Source organism: Marmota marmota, unplaced genomic scaffold (assembly GCF_001458135.2).
Source record: "Marmota marmota marmota unplaced genomic scaffold, marMar, whole genome shotgun sequence".
NCBI classification, from domain to species: Eukaryota; Metazoa; Chordata; class Mammalia; order Rodentia; family Sciuridae; genus Marmota; species Marmota marmota.
The window spans coordinates 3,853,040-3,868,272 of record NW_026000022.1 but is presented as its reverse complement, the minus strand read 5'-3'; the positions used below and the strand labels follow the sequence as shown (position 1 = coordinate 3,868,272).

Sequence of the window (15,233 nt, the reverse complement as noted above, 5' to 3'; positions counted from 1 at the left end):
GGAGTGAGAAGTTTAGAAGAGTACTCATTCTGACATCTAGATCATAGCTAGATTATAGGGTTCCTAACAATAACAATAAAGCCCTCAGATAACGCTTGCGTATTTTCGATTATGTGCCTGGCACTGCTTTCTAGGTATTAGCCGATTTTATCTCTCCAACCACTCCACAAGATGGGGGCTGTTACGATCCCTTTTCACAGAAAAGGCAACCGCGATACAAAACTGCGATGACTACTCCCAAGTTCACAAAACCAGTCCCAGAAACCTGACTAGGTTCCAGACTCTGAAGCCACTCAGAGCACCGAAACCTGACCGTTCGCCTCGGGATCAACCAGTCGCTAGCTCAGTTCACATTGGTGGTAGAGTGTGGTCGCGATGGCTAGGTAAGTTGCCAATTTTAACTTTGTGGGACCCCCTGCCCGTGGCCATCCAGGAGCAGGGCGGAGGTTTGGGAGTGCGCAGCAGCTCTCCAAGGCCCTGGCACCCGCGGAACCCCGGCAGGGGCGCGGGGACCACCAAGGAATCCCGGGGCAGGGGAACGTGCGGAAGGGGCTGTCCAGCCTCTGCTGCTCCCCAAGACTAGAAGCCGCCCGGGTTGCGACCGAGAAGTCTCCGCCCACTCCACGCCCCCGCGACCGCTGGGCTGGAGTTGGAGCCGCACCCGCGGTTCCAGGCCGGGAGGAGCCGGAGTGCGGCCGGGCTGGGGCGGTGGAGGCGCCGGCCTGCCCCGTGCGCCCCCCGGAGCGGCAGGAATGTGACCGCCATGCGTCCGCGCCCCGGAGCACCCCTCGCGCGGCTCCCAGGGCTCTGATTTAGCTGGGCTCGGCCCGATCCCATCCACGACTGCGATCCCAGCACGAGGCACGGCGGCAGGCCCAGGTAGGAGAGACCAGGAGAGCCCTGGGGGTAGATCGGGGTGGCGGGGACAGTAGCCTTGACACTGGTGTCCTTACCTTGGTTGTGAAAGTCTGTTGTGTAAGAAGGTGATGATGGTTAAATGTGTGTGTGTGTGTGTGTGTTTCCTGTGTGAAGCAGGAGTAAATTCGAATGCTTTTGGGAACCCACCGATCCTTCTTGAAGTTTGTTTTAGGTGGGGATTTGTAAATTGCTTCCAGGTGCTGTGATCTGGTCAAGTTCAACTGGTATTGGAGGAGGGGTTTAGGATCAGATGTCAGTCAGTGAGCAAGATAAGGGGTGAATGCTCTAAATGCACTGGGTGGGGCAACTTGTCCTCCCCAGATAAAAGAAGATCCTGGGCAAGGTAGCTACAAATAAGTAGACGGTAAGCAGACACTCATTGTTTATAACAAGGGTGCCCAGCACTTCAGAGTTTATATGGCCTTTATATTACTGTCCTTTTATCCTCCCAGTAGTTTTGTAGAGAAGGTTGGGCGATCATCCTTGTTTTACAGTGGAGAAAGCAGAAGCTTAGAGAGGTGATTAACTTGTTGGGGCTCTGGCATCCGGAAGGAGCCTACCATCTGTGGTCTTCAAACTCCTGTGTCTTCTGTATTACCCTCTGTTGGCCCCTAGCAGTCCCTGCCTGCCAGGGCTTTCTCCTCTGCACTGCCAGGAGGGAGGGAGGCTACTGAGGAGGAACATGGACTTGTGGCATCCGAGTGTCTCAGTGTTTTCCTGGGGGCCTGGGATGCTCATCAGATGGGCACATTCCTGTGGTTTTATCTCCACATCCTAAGAACTGAGAAGGGATCCCATGCACTGGACCACTGATGGCATAGAGAAAAGGGGAGCTGAGGTTCATCCATCATTGAAATGTGATGTCTGGGAACTGGCTTAGTACTGGGCTTCTGTGTAAAATGGGACTCTGTGACTATGAGTTAAGGAGAGTCAGGGTGGTGCTGGGGACATTTGTTATCTCTTCCCACCGAATGTACTAAGTAGCTATTGACATCTCTTTTCAGTCACTCTAATTTATTAGTATCCTATTTAATATGCCATTTACCATTCTGTATTCAGACCCTGTGCCAACTTTTGGGCTAAGCAGAAACATAGTGCCTTTGGGGTGGATTTGATGGGGAAGGGAGGTGGACCCCAACTTAGTCTCTTTGAGCTGTCATTCTGCTTCACTGGAAGGGAAAACTCCCCATGGTCACTGCTTCCTAGGCTGCCGTGCAGTTTGAGAAAGGATGTTTGACCTGAATTCTCATGTGACCTTGGCAGGGCAGGACCAAACTAATCATTTCTAGTGGGCTTCTCTGTGCCCTGTGTATCGTAATATGGCATCAAGATGTTCTTTAGGGTTCTGAAACATATAACACTTTTGAGCAAATTCTTCACCATTGGAAAAACACCAATTCACATCCAACAAATGTTTATTGAATGCCTCTTTATGTCAGGCACTGTAGCAAGTTCTGGGACTAAAACAAGGAAAAGAACAAATGAAAATTCCTGTCCTCTGGTGGATGTATGTCCTCCTGGAAAGTAATAGGACATCCAGAGTCTCTCTTCAGAAAGGGGTTCTTTGAAATCTTCTTCTCTACCCAGAGTGTGGGTACCTGGGCTATGTAGGGGACACTATACAGCATCTCCAGCTAGAGGGTGAGGAGGTGGTCACAGATAGAGCTCTGTGGTTCCCTAAGAATCAAAAATGGTGCCAAGATGTATCCCATGTTTTGTTTGTGTATGTGGACTAGGACAGATGAAAACACGCCATTGGAAAATATCTGTAGGTGGTAGATATGTGTCTGTCACCTGCAACCAAGACTCTGTAGAGGGAGGATCTCATTTGACAAAGGGGAAGCACTTACCACTGCAGGGAAACTACCATAGCACCAGGGTTGGGGAATTGTAGAGATCCTCATCATCTTAAGCAACACAAGGATCCATTATGAATTTGCCACTTCAAAGGGGAGAAGTCATCAGGGGCACCTTTGTCTCATTGGCTGTGACCCAGCCCCACAGAGCTGGTGCTTGGTTTGCGTTTTCCTCTTTGTGGTTATCAGGTGGGCTGGTGGAGTGGCATGAGGATCTGCAGCACCAGCAGCTTTGTTCTCTGAGTGCCTGTCATGACCACAGAAAATGCTGCGGTGGTCTCCTGGGCACACTCAGCCCCTGGGAGCGTGCAGTGGGACCCTGGCACCAAGTGATCTCATTGAGTGTTGAAAGGGGCTGGGCTTCTTCAAGATCTCTGCTCACCAGCATACCTTTGAATTCTGTGCTGAGGAGTCTTCATGCATATTGCACCATAGGCACACATGTGGCAGAGTAATGGGGACACTTTTCCATCTCCACCTGTTTTAGGAAGGATTTACAAGTTGCCATAGATTAAAAATAGGATGAAAGAGAAACAAGAGTGGAGATGAAGTGGAGCCTGAAATCAGGCTAGAAATGTAACATGCACACCTTGCTGACTTAGTCGCATGTAAAGTATTCCAAGTGGGGCTGCCGAGGTAAGTCTGTGTCTCAGTCCTGCATGTACCTACCTCAGTATTGCCAGAGACACTCCATGACATGCAGGATTGGAAGCCAAGCAGGATCTGCATCAGGCTGCATCAGGCACTGGTATTTTGAAAACCCTGCAGGTTCTTCTCATATGTAGAAAAGATTAAGGAGGTAAATATGCTTTCTTGCAGGCAGTAGGAATTTGGAAGGTCTCAGCTGTCAGTGTTTTCAAGATAAAAGGAAAATGTTTGGGAGAAATAAAAGCATTCTTGGTACAAAGTCAAGTAGAAACTTTTTCTTGAAGATTTTCATTAAAGAGGTGAGAAGAGCAAATTTCAGGCCATCTTTTTTTTTTTTTTAAACACATAGTATCTTTATTTATTTATTTAAAAAATTTGTTTTAATTATACATGACAGTAGAATGCACTTATATACTTTGATGTACCATACATAGATGGGATATAATTTCTCATTTTTCTGAGTATACATATTGTAAAATCACATTGGTCATACAGTCACATTCACACATACAGTAATAATGTCTGTCAGGCCTCCTCTTGAAATGGTCTGCCTGGAAAGCTCAGTTCCATAATCATGATTTGGCTGGGTGTTAACAGGGAGGGTCTATCCAGCCTGGTCTCTGCTCATCTGGCTTTCCAAATTGAGGAACTTCTGGACACCTAGAAGTACAGTAATGCCTCCTGCACAAGAGTTAAGTGAAAAGTTAGATGTTGTCACTTCCCGTCAGTGTTTCTTACCTCATTGAAAACCCAACACCTTCCTCTTAATGCAAATATTTTTAACACCCATTAACAATTGTGAAATGATATGTAAAACTTACCTCTACCATAATTTTTACAAATGGGTAAATACCTACATGTAAAGAAGAAATAAAAGCAATTTGCATTAAAAGTATGCAGAATCACATCAGTTACACATCCATTGATTTACATATTGCCATACTAGTGTCTGTTGTGTTCTGCTGCCTTTCCTATCCTCTACTATTCCCCCTCCCCTCCTCTCTCCTCCCCTCTTCTCTCTCTACCCCCTCTACTGTCATTCTGTATACGGGGTAAAAATGAGAGTTCATAACCCACTTGAATCAAACTGTGAAATATGATATATCAAGAACTATGTAATGTTTTGAACAACCAACAATAAAAAATTAAAAAAAAAAAAGTATGCACTTCAGCATGTAGATGCTTGGACTGAGACTAACTAGAAACTAGTAAAGTTCCCCAGTGCTTTATGCAGACTCACTCTGTGGTAGCATGGCACAGCTCAGAGTCCTTGGAAGTGATGAAGTGATGACCTTGGTCGAGGTCTGAATGGTAGTCAAAGGTCAGTCTTTTCTTAACTTCACAGTAGTGGCATTCCTAAAAAATTTAGTATGTATGGAAATTATGCCAACAGTATCTGGGGTCTGGGACTCTGCAGATCCCAACTTGAGAATCAAAGCTTGTATTTCCCTGCCTGGAAAGATCTGACCCATTATTGTTTGTGGCATCTTGTGACAGTAACCTTGTCTTTTGTGCCTCATTTTTTCCCTTTTGCTGTTAAACCTCACGAGCCTTAGTTGAAATCACCAGTCTTATGGTTTTGAATCTTTGTGATCACTGATACCAGATTTCTTAGCAACTCCTGAAAACTCTTCTGCAATTTTTACATTATCTTCTTATTTTATGCATCCTTGATGATAGAACACAACAGTATACATTTTATATAAATATGGATTGATTTATAAGCTAAACTGTAAGTGTTGGCATGAATGTCTGTGGGACATCTGTGGTCATGTGGGACTTGGAAACAAGGCTTCTCTGAGCAGAACTGCCTCGTGATACTCCAGATGTCTAGCATCCATGGCCCTCAACACTCACCAAATGCACTGTGATCCCCCAAAGTGTCCGCTTCCCCACAGTTTCTGAAATGCTCTCCTGGGGGTCATGCCTGCCCTGTTGGGAATGGATGCTTCCCTCCATGATTTGGTGGTAAGAACATGGGTCCTGAAGAAGCAGGGCACTGGTGAGTAGGGTAAAAGTTAGCCCTCCAGGATACACTTAGGGTCATTATTAAAGGATCGAAGGTAGCGGTGATAGAAATCAGAATGGTGGGAGCCGCGTGCATGGGTGATGACTCTGAAGGTGCAGGAGAGAACCCTGGAGGGTGGCGGCAGTGGTCTGTCTTGGTGGAGTATCCCAGGTGCATACAGTTGTCTGGTTTATGCAGTTGTACACATAAGGCTTGTGTGTCTCACTATATGTATATTTTACCCTCAATGAAAAAATTATACAATGGAAAACAATGTGGACATTCCTGTGGAGAATGCTGGTCCTCTGGGACGCTGCAGATCCCAATATGAGAATCAGAGCTTGTTTTTGCCTGCCTGGAAGGGTCTGACCCATTCCTCTTTGTGGCATCTTGTGACAGTAAACCATGTCTCTTGTGCCTCATTTTTCCCATTTGCCATTAAAACCCATGTGCCTTCATTGAAACCGCAAGTCTTGTGGTTCTGAGACTTGTGATAGCTGATATTAGATTTCTTAGCAACTCCTGAAACCATTTTGGCAATTTTTACATTATCTTCTTATTTTATGCATCCTTGATGATAGAAATTTTTTTTTCTTTTTCTATTTGTATGGGTTAATAAGCCAAATCAGCTAGGCTTTTGGATTCATCTGCTGATGGGAAGATCACCAATCTGGGTGAATCTTGGGCTTTCTGAGATAGCAAATGAGTTCTTTTTTCCCTCTTGTTGAAGTGGTTTTGTTTGCTCACGATTTTGTACAGCTGATTCTTGTGCCTATCCTATTGAAAGTGCAACTGGAGTTTTGGAATGTCTGTGAATGACAATGTGTGCTACTGATCTGTCCAGAGTGGAAATGGTCCTGTTATGATTGGAGCAAACCGTGGTGGTCCTCAGACTTTTCTCTGGTCATTCCCACCTCCTCCTTCTCCATTCTGAGTCTGGTCACGCGGTGGACTTGTTGGTAGTTGGAGTTAGGTTGGTCTTTCTGTCTTGTCCACTGGGTATGAGTTCAAAGGGCCCCGACGCTTCTGTTTCTATGGGATGGTGTAGAGATGACTGGGCATTGATTTAGCATAGCACCACTTACATTTTACCATCCAAGGACTCACTCTGAGAAGTGAAAAGCATATGCTTTACCTAGTGCTCCAAAGTGGCTCAGCTTGGGGGATTTTTTTTTTTTTTTTTGATGCCTCTTGTTTTATCCTGGGCACATTTTAAAGCCTTTTTCTTCCCACTTTACAGTATAGCCATGTTTGTTCTAATATAAAAATAATAACTCTCCCAAGAACTCTTTAAGTAAAAGTGATTCCTGGCTGTCTGTAGATCCTCCTTGCAATATGTGGATTCTGGTTTAAGAATCAGGGACTTGTGTAAGTATCAGATTCTAACATCTACAGATAGATGGTTTGTGGCTTTGTATGTTCCTTTTAGCTCTATCTTTCAAATGAACATTTTTGGTCTCAATGTTGAAGACTGTTGAATATGAATCCAAAACAAATGTGTAACAGTAAAATGTCATAGTTATGGATTTAGTTTTAGAACAATAATTCATTCCCTTGCATTTCCAGTGACTTTCAATAGAACATGTAGCTTATGACATTTCATAAGCTAAAGAATATGACTCACTCTCAGTCACTTCTGAGGTATGGCCAAATTAGTTGCAACCTCATTCCTTGAATATTTCTCCACTACACCAAGTCTATACATCCATTAATGTTTGGACTGAGAGGTTGTATTAAATGATGCTGAATACATATTTATGGAAAGGTAGAAGTGTACACTGGAATGAGGTGGCAATGTGGAAAGTTTGTGCTATGTTTCAATGTGTCCCTAAAGTTCACCTGTTGGAAACTTAATGCATAATGCAACAGTGTTGGGAGGTGAAGCCTAAGGGGAAGGATTAGGTCCCAGGGCTCTGCTCTCAGGAATGATAATGTCATTATCTGGGAAGTGAGTTCACTATTGCAGGAGAGGATTTGTTATGAAAATGAGTTTAGCTCTCTCCTGCTTGCTTGCTCACTCCTACCCTCTTGCCTTTCCACCTTCTACCATGGGATGACATAGCACAAAGTTCCCTAGTAAATGCTGGCACCATGCTCTTACTCGTTCTTCTCAGCCTCCTGAACCATGAGCCAAATAAATTTATGTTCATTATGAATTACTCAATTTCAGATATTCAGTTGTTGTCTCAGAAAATGGACTAAGTATGGTTAAGATTTTCTTATAAATTTCATATTTGGGGATTGCCTACTTCAGATCCTGGGGAGGAGAAAGTTACCTCTTGCTGTCTACTCACTCTTCCTGGGTTTATGTTGAGATTTAAATTAGAGGTAGGCCCTGTACTTGGGAAGGCTCTGCTATGCAACTCAACAAGTATGTCCCTTGGCATGGTGAAGAGTCTAATAGGACAAGATGTGCTTACTGGGAATCTGGACCCACCAGCAACCCTCTTGACCGAGCTTCAAGTATCTGTGACCCCTGAAATTCTCTCCTCAAACAACCTGGATTCCAGTTCCAGAGCTATACAGGTCTCTTTCCAGGTAATCTCCATGAACTCCACTGGCAATGTATTGGACTGATTTGCAGAGTGGCTAAGCAGGGCTGTGTGGAGAAAGGACTCAGACGTGCAGACTGGCATGTCTACTTGTGTGCATGCTCAGGGCCCCTCACGAGAGGGAAAGAAGGAAGGAGAGGAAGTAGCTCGATACAGCATGAGCCCAGCCAGTGCTTGGACACGGAGCACTGGGTGCCTCTGTGCCAGGTTCCCTGCAGGGGACCCATGCTTTGTGTACCCTCAGCATGTCTGACATCACCCTCCACATGGCTTCACATCATCTATGGTGTGTCTGATGTGTAGCACCTCACTGGTGCCTGACTTCTGTTCTAGAAGGCAGACTCACAATGTGGGGGAATTCCTCCGGAATAAGAAAGGAATTCCTCAAGAGCATGAGAAATTCCTCAGGAATAAGAAGGTGTTTAACAGATACAATGTGGCCACCAACACAAACTTGGGAAAAATGCCCCTTCCCCCTACACTGGGCCCTATGCCCATGAAAGAAACAGGCTTGGGGTCTTGTGACAGCTCCTCTGTCCCCACTTGTCACTTTTTCTGTGCCTACACTGGGGAAGGAGTTTTTTGCAGAGGGACAGAAAGTGTTGGATGGAGTCAGTTCTTCCTGGAAGGGAAGTTTTGGGGGAGGCCCAATATGTTGTTCATTTTTAATTCTTATACTTAATTTCTAGTTTTGTATGCTTTCATGTTTCATGTTTTAAGTTTCTCATCCTGAAGCTAGTAGTATCTTGTTCTGTTTTAAGTTGCTATAACAGAGTCCCTGAGACTGGGCAGTTTATAAACATTAGAAATTTATTTAACTTACAGTTCTGGAGGCTGGAAGTCCAAGATCAGGCGGCTGCATCTGGTGAGGGCCTTATAATGCCTCGTAACAGCAGAGAAGTGGAAATTCAGGAGACTGCATGTAGAGGGGATAAGAAGACATGGGGGAGGACCTCGCTTTATAATAACCTGCTCTCAGGGCAGCTAATCCAGGAGAAAGAGGACTTTACTTACTCCTGTGGAAATTAACCCAGTCTTATGACAGCAGCATTGATCTCTTAACATCTTTTAAAGGATCGTCCCTCAATATTGCCACAGTGGCGATCAAATTTCAACATGAGTTTCAGAGGGGACAAACCGTCTTGGAACCATAGCAGGGAGGAAATTGCTTTATGCCTCAAATGTGTATTTTCTCTTTAATGCCCAATAGCTTTGTATGTACCATGTGCCACTGCATCATGTGATACACTGATGTTCCCAGATGTGGTATAGTCAGCAAAGAGCAATGGGAACCATACTTGGCACTTCGTGACTGTTGGCTTTCTTGTGTGTGATTGCCAAACAAATCTGGGTACACTTCAGTGAACCAACAAGGCTGCTTGGGGGAGAAAGTGACTAGCTGTGGGCTTCTGGTTACCTAAGGCCCCAGGGGGCTGGCCATCAGTGTCTTGGTGTCCCCCTCCCCCGACCTCGCTAAAAGCTGCTGTGCAGAGGTTAGTCTCCAGTCTAGTCATGTCATCTAGCCTCAGACCTTGTACCAAGGTAGAAATGAGGCACCGGATATTATGGTGTATTCATTCATTGGGTGACTGAATCTCTTTCCTGTCCTTGGTCATTTTATTTTGTGTGGTAAATTCAATTTGAAAAATAACACAGTAGACTAAATCTGTGACTTTGTATTTATTGCTGGTGTTTTTTGAAGATATATTTTGCATTTACCATAAACCACTTTTACAATGGATATGGATCAGTTGCCCCTAAATAAGGGAGGTCTTGTTTACCCAGTGTTTCTTTGGCTAATAACAGTTTTCCAGCTGGGCATGGTGGCACATGTCTATAATCCCAGTGACTCAAGAAGCTGAGGCTAGTGGATCCAAAATTCGAGGCCAACCTTAGCAATTGAGTGAGGTCATAAGCAACTCGGTGAGACCCTCTTTCAAATTAAGAAAAATAAGAAAGACTGGGGATGTAGCTCAGTGGTAAAGTGCCCCTGAGTTCAATCCCCCATGAACAAAAGAAAGAGTTAGTTCATGGTCTCCAGCTCAGAGTTGTTCTCATCACCAATTCTTTTGCCAGTCGTCTGGGCATGAGCCCTTTATCTCACTCCTTAAGAAGAATTCTACCTTTTCCTGTGTGATTTCTGGTCTATCTCTAGACCCCAGCGGCCCCAGTGCCATTTCCATTCTCCAACCCATACTCAGTACCCATTTTCTTTCCTTGCTTTCCTTGACTCTAGGCCAGGTTTCCGTCCCTATGTGTCTCATACAAAGATGGCGGGTGGGTGGGGTGGCTTACTTCCTTCCCTCCTTCCTTTGTTCCATAAGTGTTTACTGAGCTCCTACCAGATGCGAGTGTGATGGGACCCTCCTCCCAGAGCTTTGTTTGCTTCTTAGAATCAGCTTTGAGTCCCAGATGCCTCTGGACTGGACGAGGAGAACTGAATGGAGACATCCTAGAGGGCACTGTGACAGGGCTAGGACCAGAGCTAGGACCAGAGCTGAAAAGGAACAGAACAAGCTGGAAGATGACCATAGGAGAGTGGGTGGGGCAGGGTGTTGACCTCATCCCAGGATCAAGAGGATGGAGGCTGGGAGTGGGTCATGTGCACAGGGATATCCAGTTAGATGGAAACTCAATTTCTGTATAATTCCCTCCGCTGCAGAGAGGTGTCTAGGGCACCACCTGGAGACGGGGAAGGCTCTGTCCTAGGGTCCTTTGCATGGAGAAACTGGGAAGGCTGGAGGTTTGGGCAGTGCATTTCAGAGGAGTAATAAACATGGAGGGCGGGTGTGGATGGCTCTGCAGTGGGTAAGCAGTTGGCGATAGTGAGTATAAAAATTCTTAAAGGAAGTTTCTGGGTCCAAAACGAAGAAGAAAAGTGAAGCAGGTTTGGAATGTGGGGAGTCAGCCTCTCTGTACGAGTTTTCTTGAACCTGCCAAATAAATTCATCCCTCATCAACCTTCTCTTCTCCCCCAATCTTTAATTCCCTTGTGACTTTATATAATTCCCTCAGCTGCAGAGGTGTCTGGGGCACCACCTGGAGATGGGAAGGCTCTGTCCTAGGGCTGGGAACAGGAATTTCAGGGAGTCTTCCCTGTGATAGGATTCATGCTGATGAGCCACTGAGGTTCTGATGGCTTAATGTGATGTACATACTGTCTCTGAAGGGTAACAGGTTGGGATTTAGTGCGTCTAGTCTAAGCAAAGTGCTTAGCATTGAATTTGTCAGGCTGCTTTTTGGATGGATATTAAAAGGTCTATGTGGCCTCAAAAGTTTGTTATGGGCCCAAGGAAATGACTCAGACATTAAAAAAAAAATCAGTCTACAAAATATTAAAAGAAAAACAAGGGAATGATGGTGAGGTAATCTATAGGACCGAACAGCAGGGCAATCTAAATCAGCTTTTATGAAGTTATTTTAAATTATGCAATATGGGGTGCAGGTCTACTGATACACTTGATATAAGGAAGATCAAGGACTTGGAAGATGAGTGTGCTGGTCTCAAAAGGGGCTGTTCATTTTCTCTGGCCTCTGGCAAGGCCTGAGGCCTGGTAGTGAGCTCTGACACCCCTAGAGGACATTTGATTCATTTCTGCATCCATGTCTGGCAAAGTGCGTGTGTCTCATCAAAAATAGTTTGGGGTTGTAAGACCCTCTGTGTTCCCCACACCTGTGACTGCATTTCCTAAAAGGGTTCTGTCCTCAGGGCTGTGGGACACAGATCTTTTAAACATTCAGCTCGTTTTTGTGGGCACAGGAGCTTTTCCCACCTCTGTTGGGGTCCTGGCTGCAGCTGTGGGTCCATCAGGCCTCTAGATTCAAACTTCACTCCTGTCCTCTTTCTTCCCCAGGTAGACACGTCCCCTAAAGATGGTGACTCCCTCCTGAGAAGCCGGATCACTTCCCACAGGAAAAGGCCTTCTCCAAGGTAACAAGGCTGGGTCACCCCAGGATCCCCCTACTTTTTCTCATAAATTATTGAAGCCCTCCACCCTTAGCTCCAGGTGACCCTGACATGACTTGTACTCTAAGCAAACATATTTTATATTTCTTGGCCCACTTTTCTTTGGAAGAAGCTCTGTGGTGCTATCAGATTTAGTTTCACTTTGTAACTGGCATTTGAATGTTTGTATATATTTAGGAGGTCCTATCATTTGGGTGGGCCTGGAGGTGATAAAATTAAGTGAAAACAGCTGGGTACAGAAAGACACACACTGCATGATCTCACTCATGTATAGAAGCTGAAAGAGTTGATTTCAGAGAAGAAAGAGCAAGACAGTGACCCCGAGAGACAGGAAGGGAAGGGACAGGGGAGGTAAGAGGAAGATTTTATCAGATATTTGAAGGACTCTATGACTCAGTTGAGAGCCACTGCCCACTCACGTTTTCTGGTCAACCAAGCCCCACTGCAGCTGTGAACTCTAAAATGATGATTCCCAATGTGGGAACAGAGCTCTCCTCAATTCTAGAACATTCCAGGCCTTCCTGTCCATTTTTCACTTTTCTTTCTCTTTACACCCAAATTCTCCTTCCTTCCTTCCTTCTTCCTTCCTTCCTTCCTTCCTTCCTTCCTTCCTTCCTTCCTTCCTCCTTCTTCTTCTTCGCAGGACTGGGGATAGACTCAGGTGCTCATGTGGATTAGGCAAGTGCTCTATTGCTGAGCTGCATCCCTAGACATTAAAAATTTTCATTTTGAGGCAGAGTCTCACTAAGTTACCCAGGTTGGCCTTGAACTTGGATTCCTCCTGCCTCAGCCTTCTGAGTAACTGGGATTAAGGTGGGTGCCCCCACACCTGGCTATGTTTGAAGTTTTGATTTTGGCTAGAGACAACACTGCTGGCCTTGTCCCAGGAGATCTAGGCCTGGTTAGCACCAGTGACACCCTCTGATCTCCTCTGAGCTGTCTGTGGGTCCCTGAGCCTGTCCTCCTAACCTGGGCAGCCCTCCTTGGCCCCCAGTCAGCCTGCCATCCCCACCCTTGTCCCCAGGCACACATCTTGCCCTGCTGGATGGCCTGCCCTCTCATCTCTCATCTGGACCTTCATGGTAGCCTGTCCCCACTCTTGTCACTAGATTATGTTCCACCCGGGTGCCAAGATTTCCAAAAAGAAAACCTAGCCACAGCCCACTGCACGATATAAAATCATGAAGTGATTTTCTGCCATCTTCAAATGACGACAGTCCAGCTCCTCGGCACACCCTTCATGTTGGGGCACTTTGGGACACTCCAGTTGCACCTCTTGGCACCATCCCATGTGGACCCAGGCATGAAGATAGCCGTGATATAATTGCTCAGTGGGGCAACAACTAAATAGAGAAATGAATGGATAACCAACAACATTTCCCCAACACTTGCCTTTGTCTTCTGCCTGGCCATGCGATTCAGAATAACTAACATCAGAGGGACCTTGACGGATACTGTTTGTTCTGAGCCCTTTCAGTGTGGCGATTCATGTCATCCTCATAGCAACCATCAATGACAAATACTGTCATCAGCCTCACTTTGTCACTTGGGGGCACTGAGGCATGGAGGCTGAACTTCTATCCACGGTGCCCTTTGTGTTTGGGGCTCCCGGGCTTAAACAGCCTCTCAACTACTGGCACTAGGAAGCCAGTTCATGTCAGCTCTACCTTGGAATTTCTATGTTGCTGAGGGTATCATGGGGTTTGTGTTGATTTTTTTTGGGGGGGGGGTATTACCAGGGATTGAACTCAGTGCTACTCGACCACTGAGCCACATCCCCAGCCCTATTTTGTATTTTATTTAGAGGGATGGTTTCACTGAATTGCTAAGCGCCTCTCTTTTGCTGAGGCTGGCTTTGAACTCACGATCCGCCTGCCTCAGCCTCCCGAGATGCCGGGATTACAGGCGTGTTCCACCACGTGGGGCTTGTGTTGACTTTTATTGGGAACACATCTGGATGAGTGCCTCTCTGATGCTCTCACTCCCCTTGGTCATGTGACCTTTACTGCCCATCTCTAGGCTCAGTGCTGACCCGTTGACCCCTGGGTCCTAGGGACTGATGTGGATTCTGGACGGCTCCTGGTGAGGGGAAGGGGGTTACTCCCACCTCTTTCTTTATTCCAGTTTGGGGGCAGAAGTCAAGCCTGGAACTCCTATTTTATAGACTGTTTGAGTAGGGAATGACTGATGTCATCTGCCTCAGTGCCCACCTGTGCCAGATGAGGAAAGTGAGGTCCAGGAAGGAGTCACGTCCAAGATCACACTGCCCAGGGGTGGACACCACTGGTCTTGGATGTATGATCATCAGAGTTGTTTGTCTATGATCAATCTGGAATTATACCTTAGACACGCTCTCTCTAAAAGATACTTTGGCATCTTCTGCCTGCCTAATAATCAGACAAGCCTGATCTTGTGCCTCAGTGAACCACCAGCTGCTGTGCTCAGATGATTTCATAATGCCCTCATTTTGTCATTGATCAACTAATGTGAGTGGTAGTGATGCCCGGAACTGCTAAGCAGGAAACTTACCAGTTCCTGGTAACTTTCTTCTCTTTATTCCTACTGTAAAGACTTAAAACACACATCCATACAGTCCCAGAGAAAGGTCAAAAGCCAGGCTACCAGGCTCCAAAACCTTCTACCTTATTTCATAACCTGAATAGAGTTTCAGGTATATATGGCAATAATACCATTAATCTAGACCAATTTGGGATAAGGCCAATTTACTTGAATAAAGTGTCAGAAGCACATGATATTTAAGGAATGCAGTTTAACTAGTCTGAGACTGGTTTTCAAGGCTTGAGCCAGACTTCAGGATCATCATCCTGGTACTGGGAGTAAAGTGACGAGAATCTGAATAGGTGTGTCTTGCATGCTTAGAAAATCTTGTAGGATTTTTGTAACTTTTAATTGATCTTCTTAAAGAGAACACTTTCTAGTTAACATTCCAATGATTGCTTGTGTTAAGTCTGAAGGAGAATCATCTTAAAATATTTTGTACCTGTGTATTTACTTACTTACAGCTACAAATAAGAAGATAAGCACCTTTTGTCTCCAGAGCCGAGCACAGGTCTATAATTCCATGACTGACTTAGGAGGCCAAGGCAGGAGGATTGCATGTTCAAGGTCAGTCTTGGCAATTTAGCAAGAGCCTGCCTCAAAATAAAAATGAATGAATGAATGAAAAGGGCTGGGATTGTAGTTTAGTGGTGAAGCACCCCAGGATTCAGTCCCTAGTACTGTTAAAAAAAAAAAAAAAAAAAGAGGCAGACTTTTTTTTTTTT

The 15,233-nt window shown here is 45.5% G+C and overlaps 1 protein-coding gene across 19 annotated transcripts in view; it reads left to right on the top strand.

Moving 5' to 3' along the window:
* Window positions 1-15,233, top strand: part of Il1r1 (interleukin 1 receptor type 1) — a 74,645-nt gene that overhangs the window by 31,909 nt on the left and 27,503 nt on the right. For 7 of the 19 annotated variants that reach the window (XM_048810489.1, XM_015504968.2, XM_015504969.2 and 4 more), the window contains one exon: window positions 11,837-11,913. Coding sequence is in view for 7 of the 19 variants with exons in the window: in XM_048810488.1 (XP_048666445.1) it covers window positions 15,067-15,075 (9 nt within the window). In the remaining 12 variants the exon portion in view is untranslated. Of the gene's footprint in view, window positions 1-657; window positions 880-11,836; window positions 11,914-14,972; window positions 15,076-15,233 lie in introns of those variants that run through there. The other 12 variants (XM_048810487.1, XM_015504964.2, XM_015504963.2 and 9 more) reach the window with 7 other exon arrangements.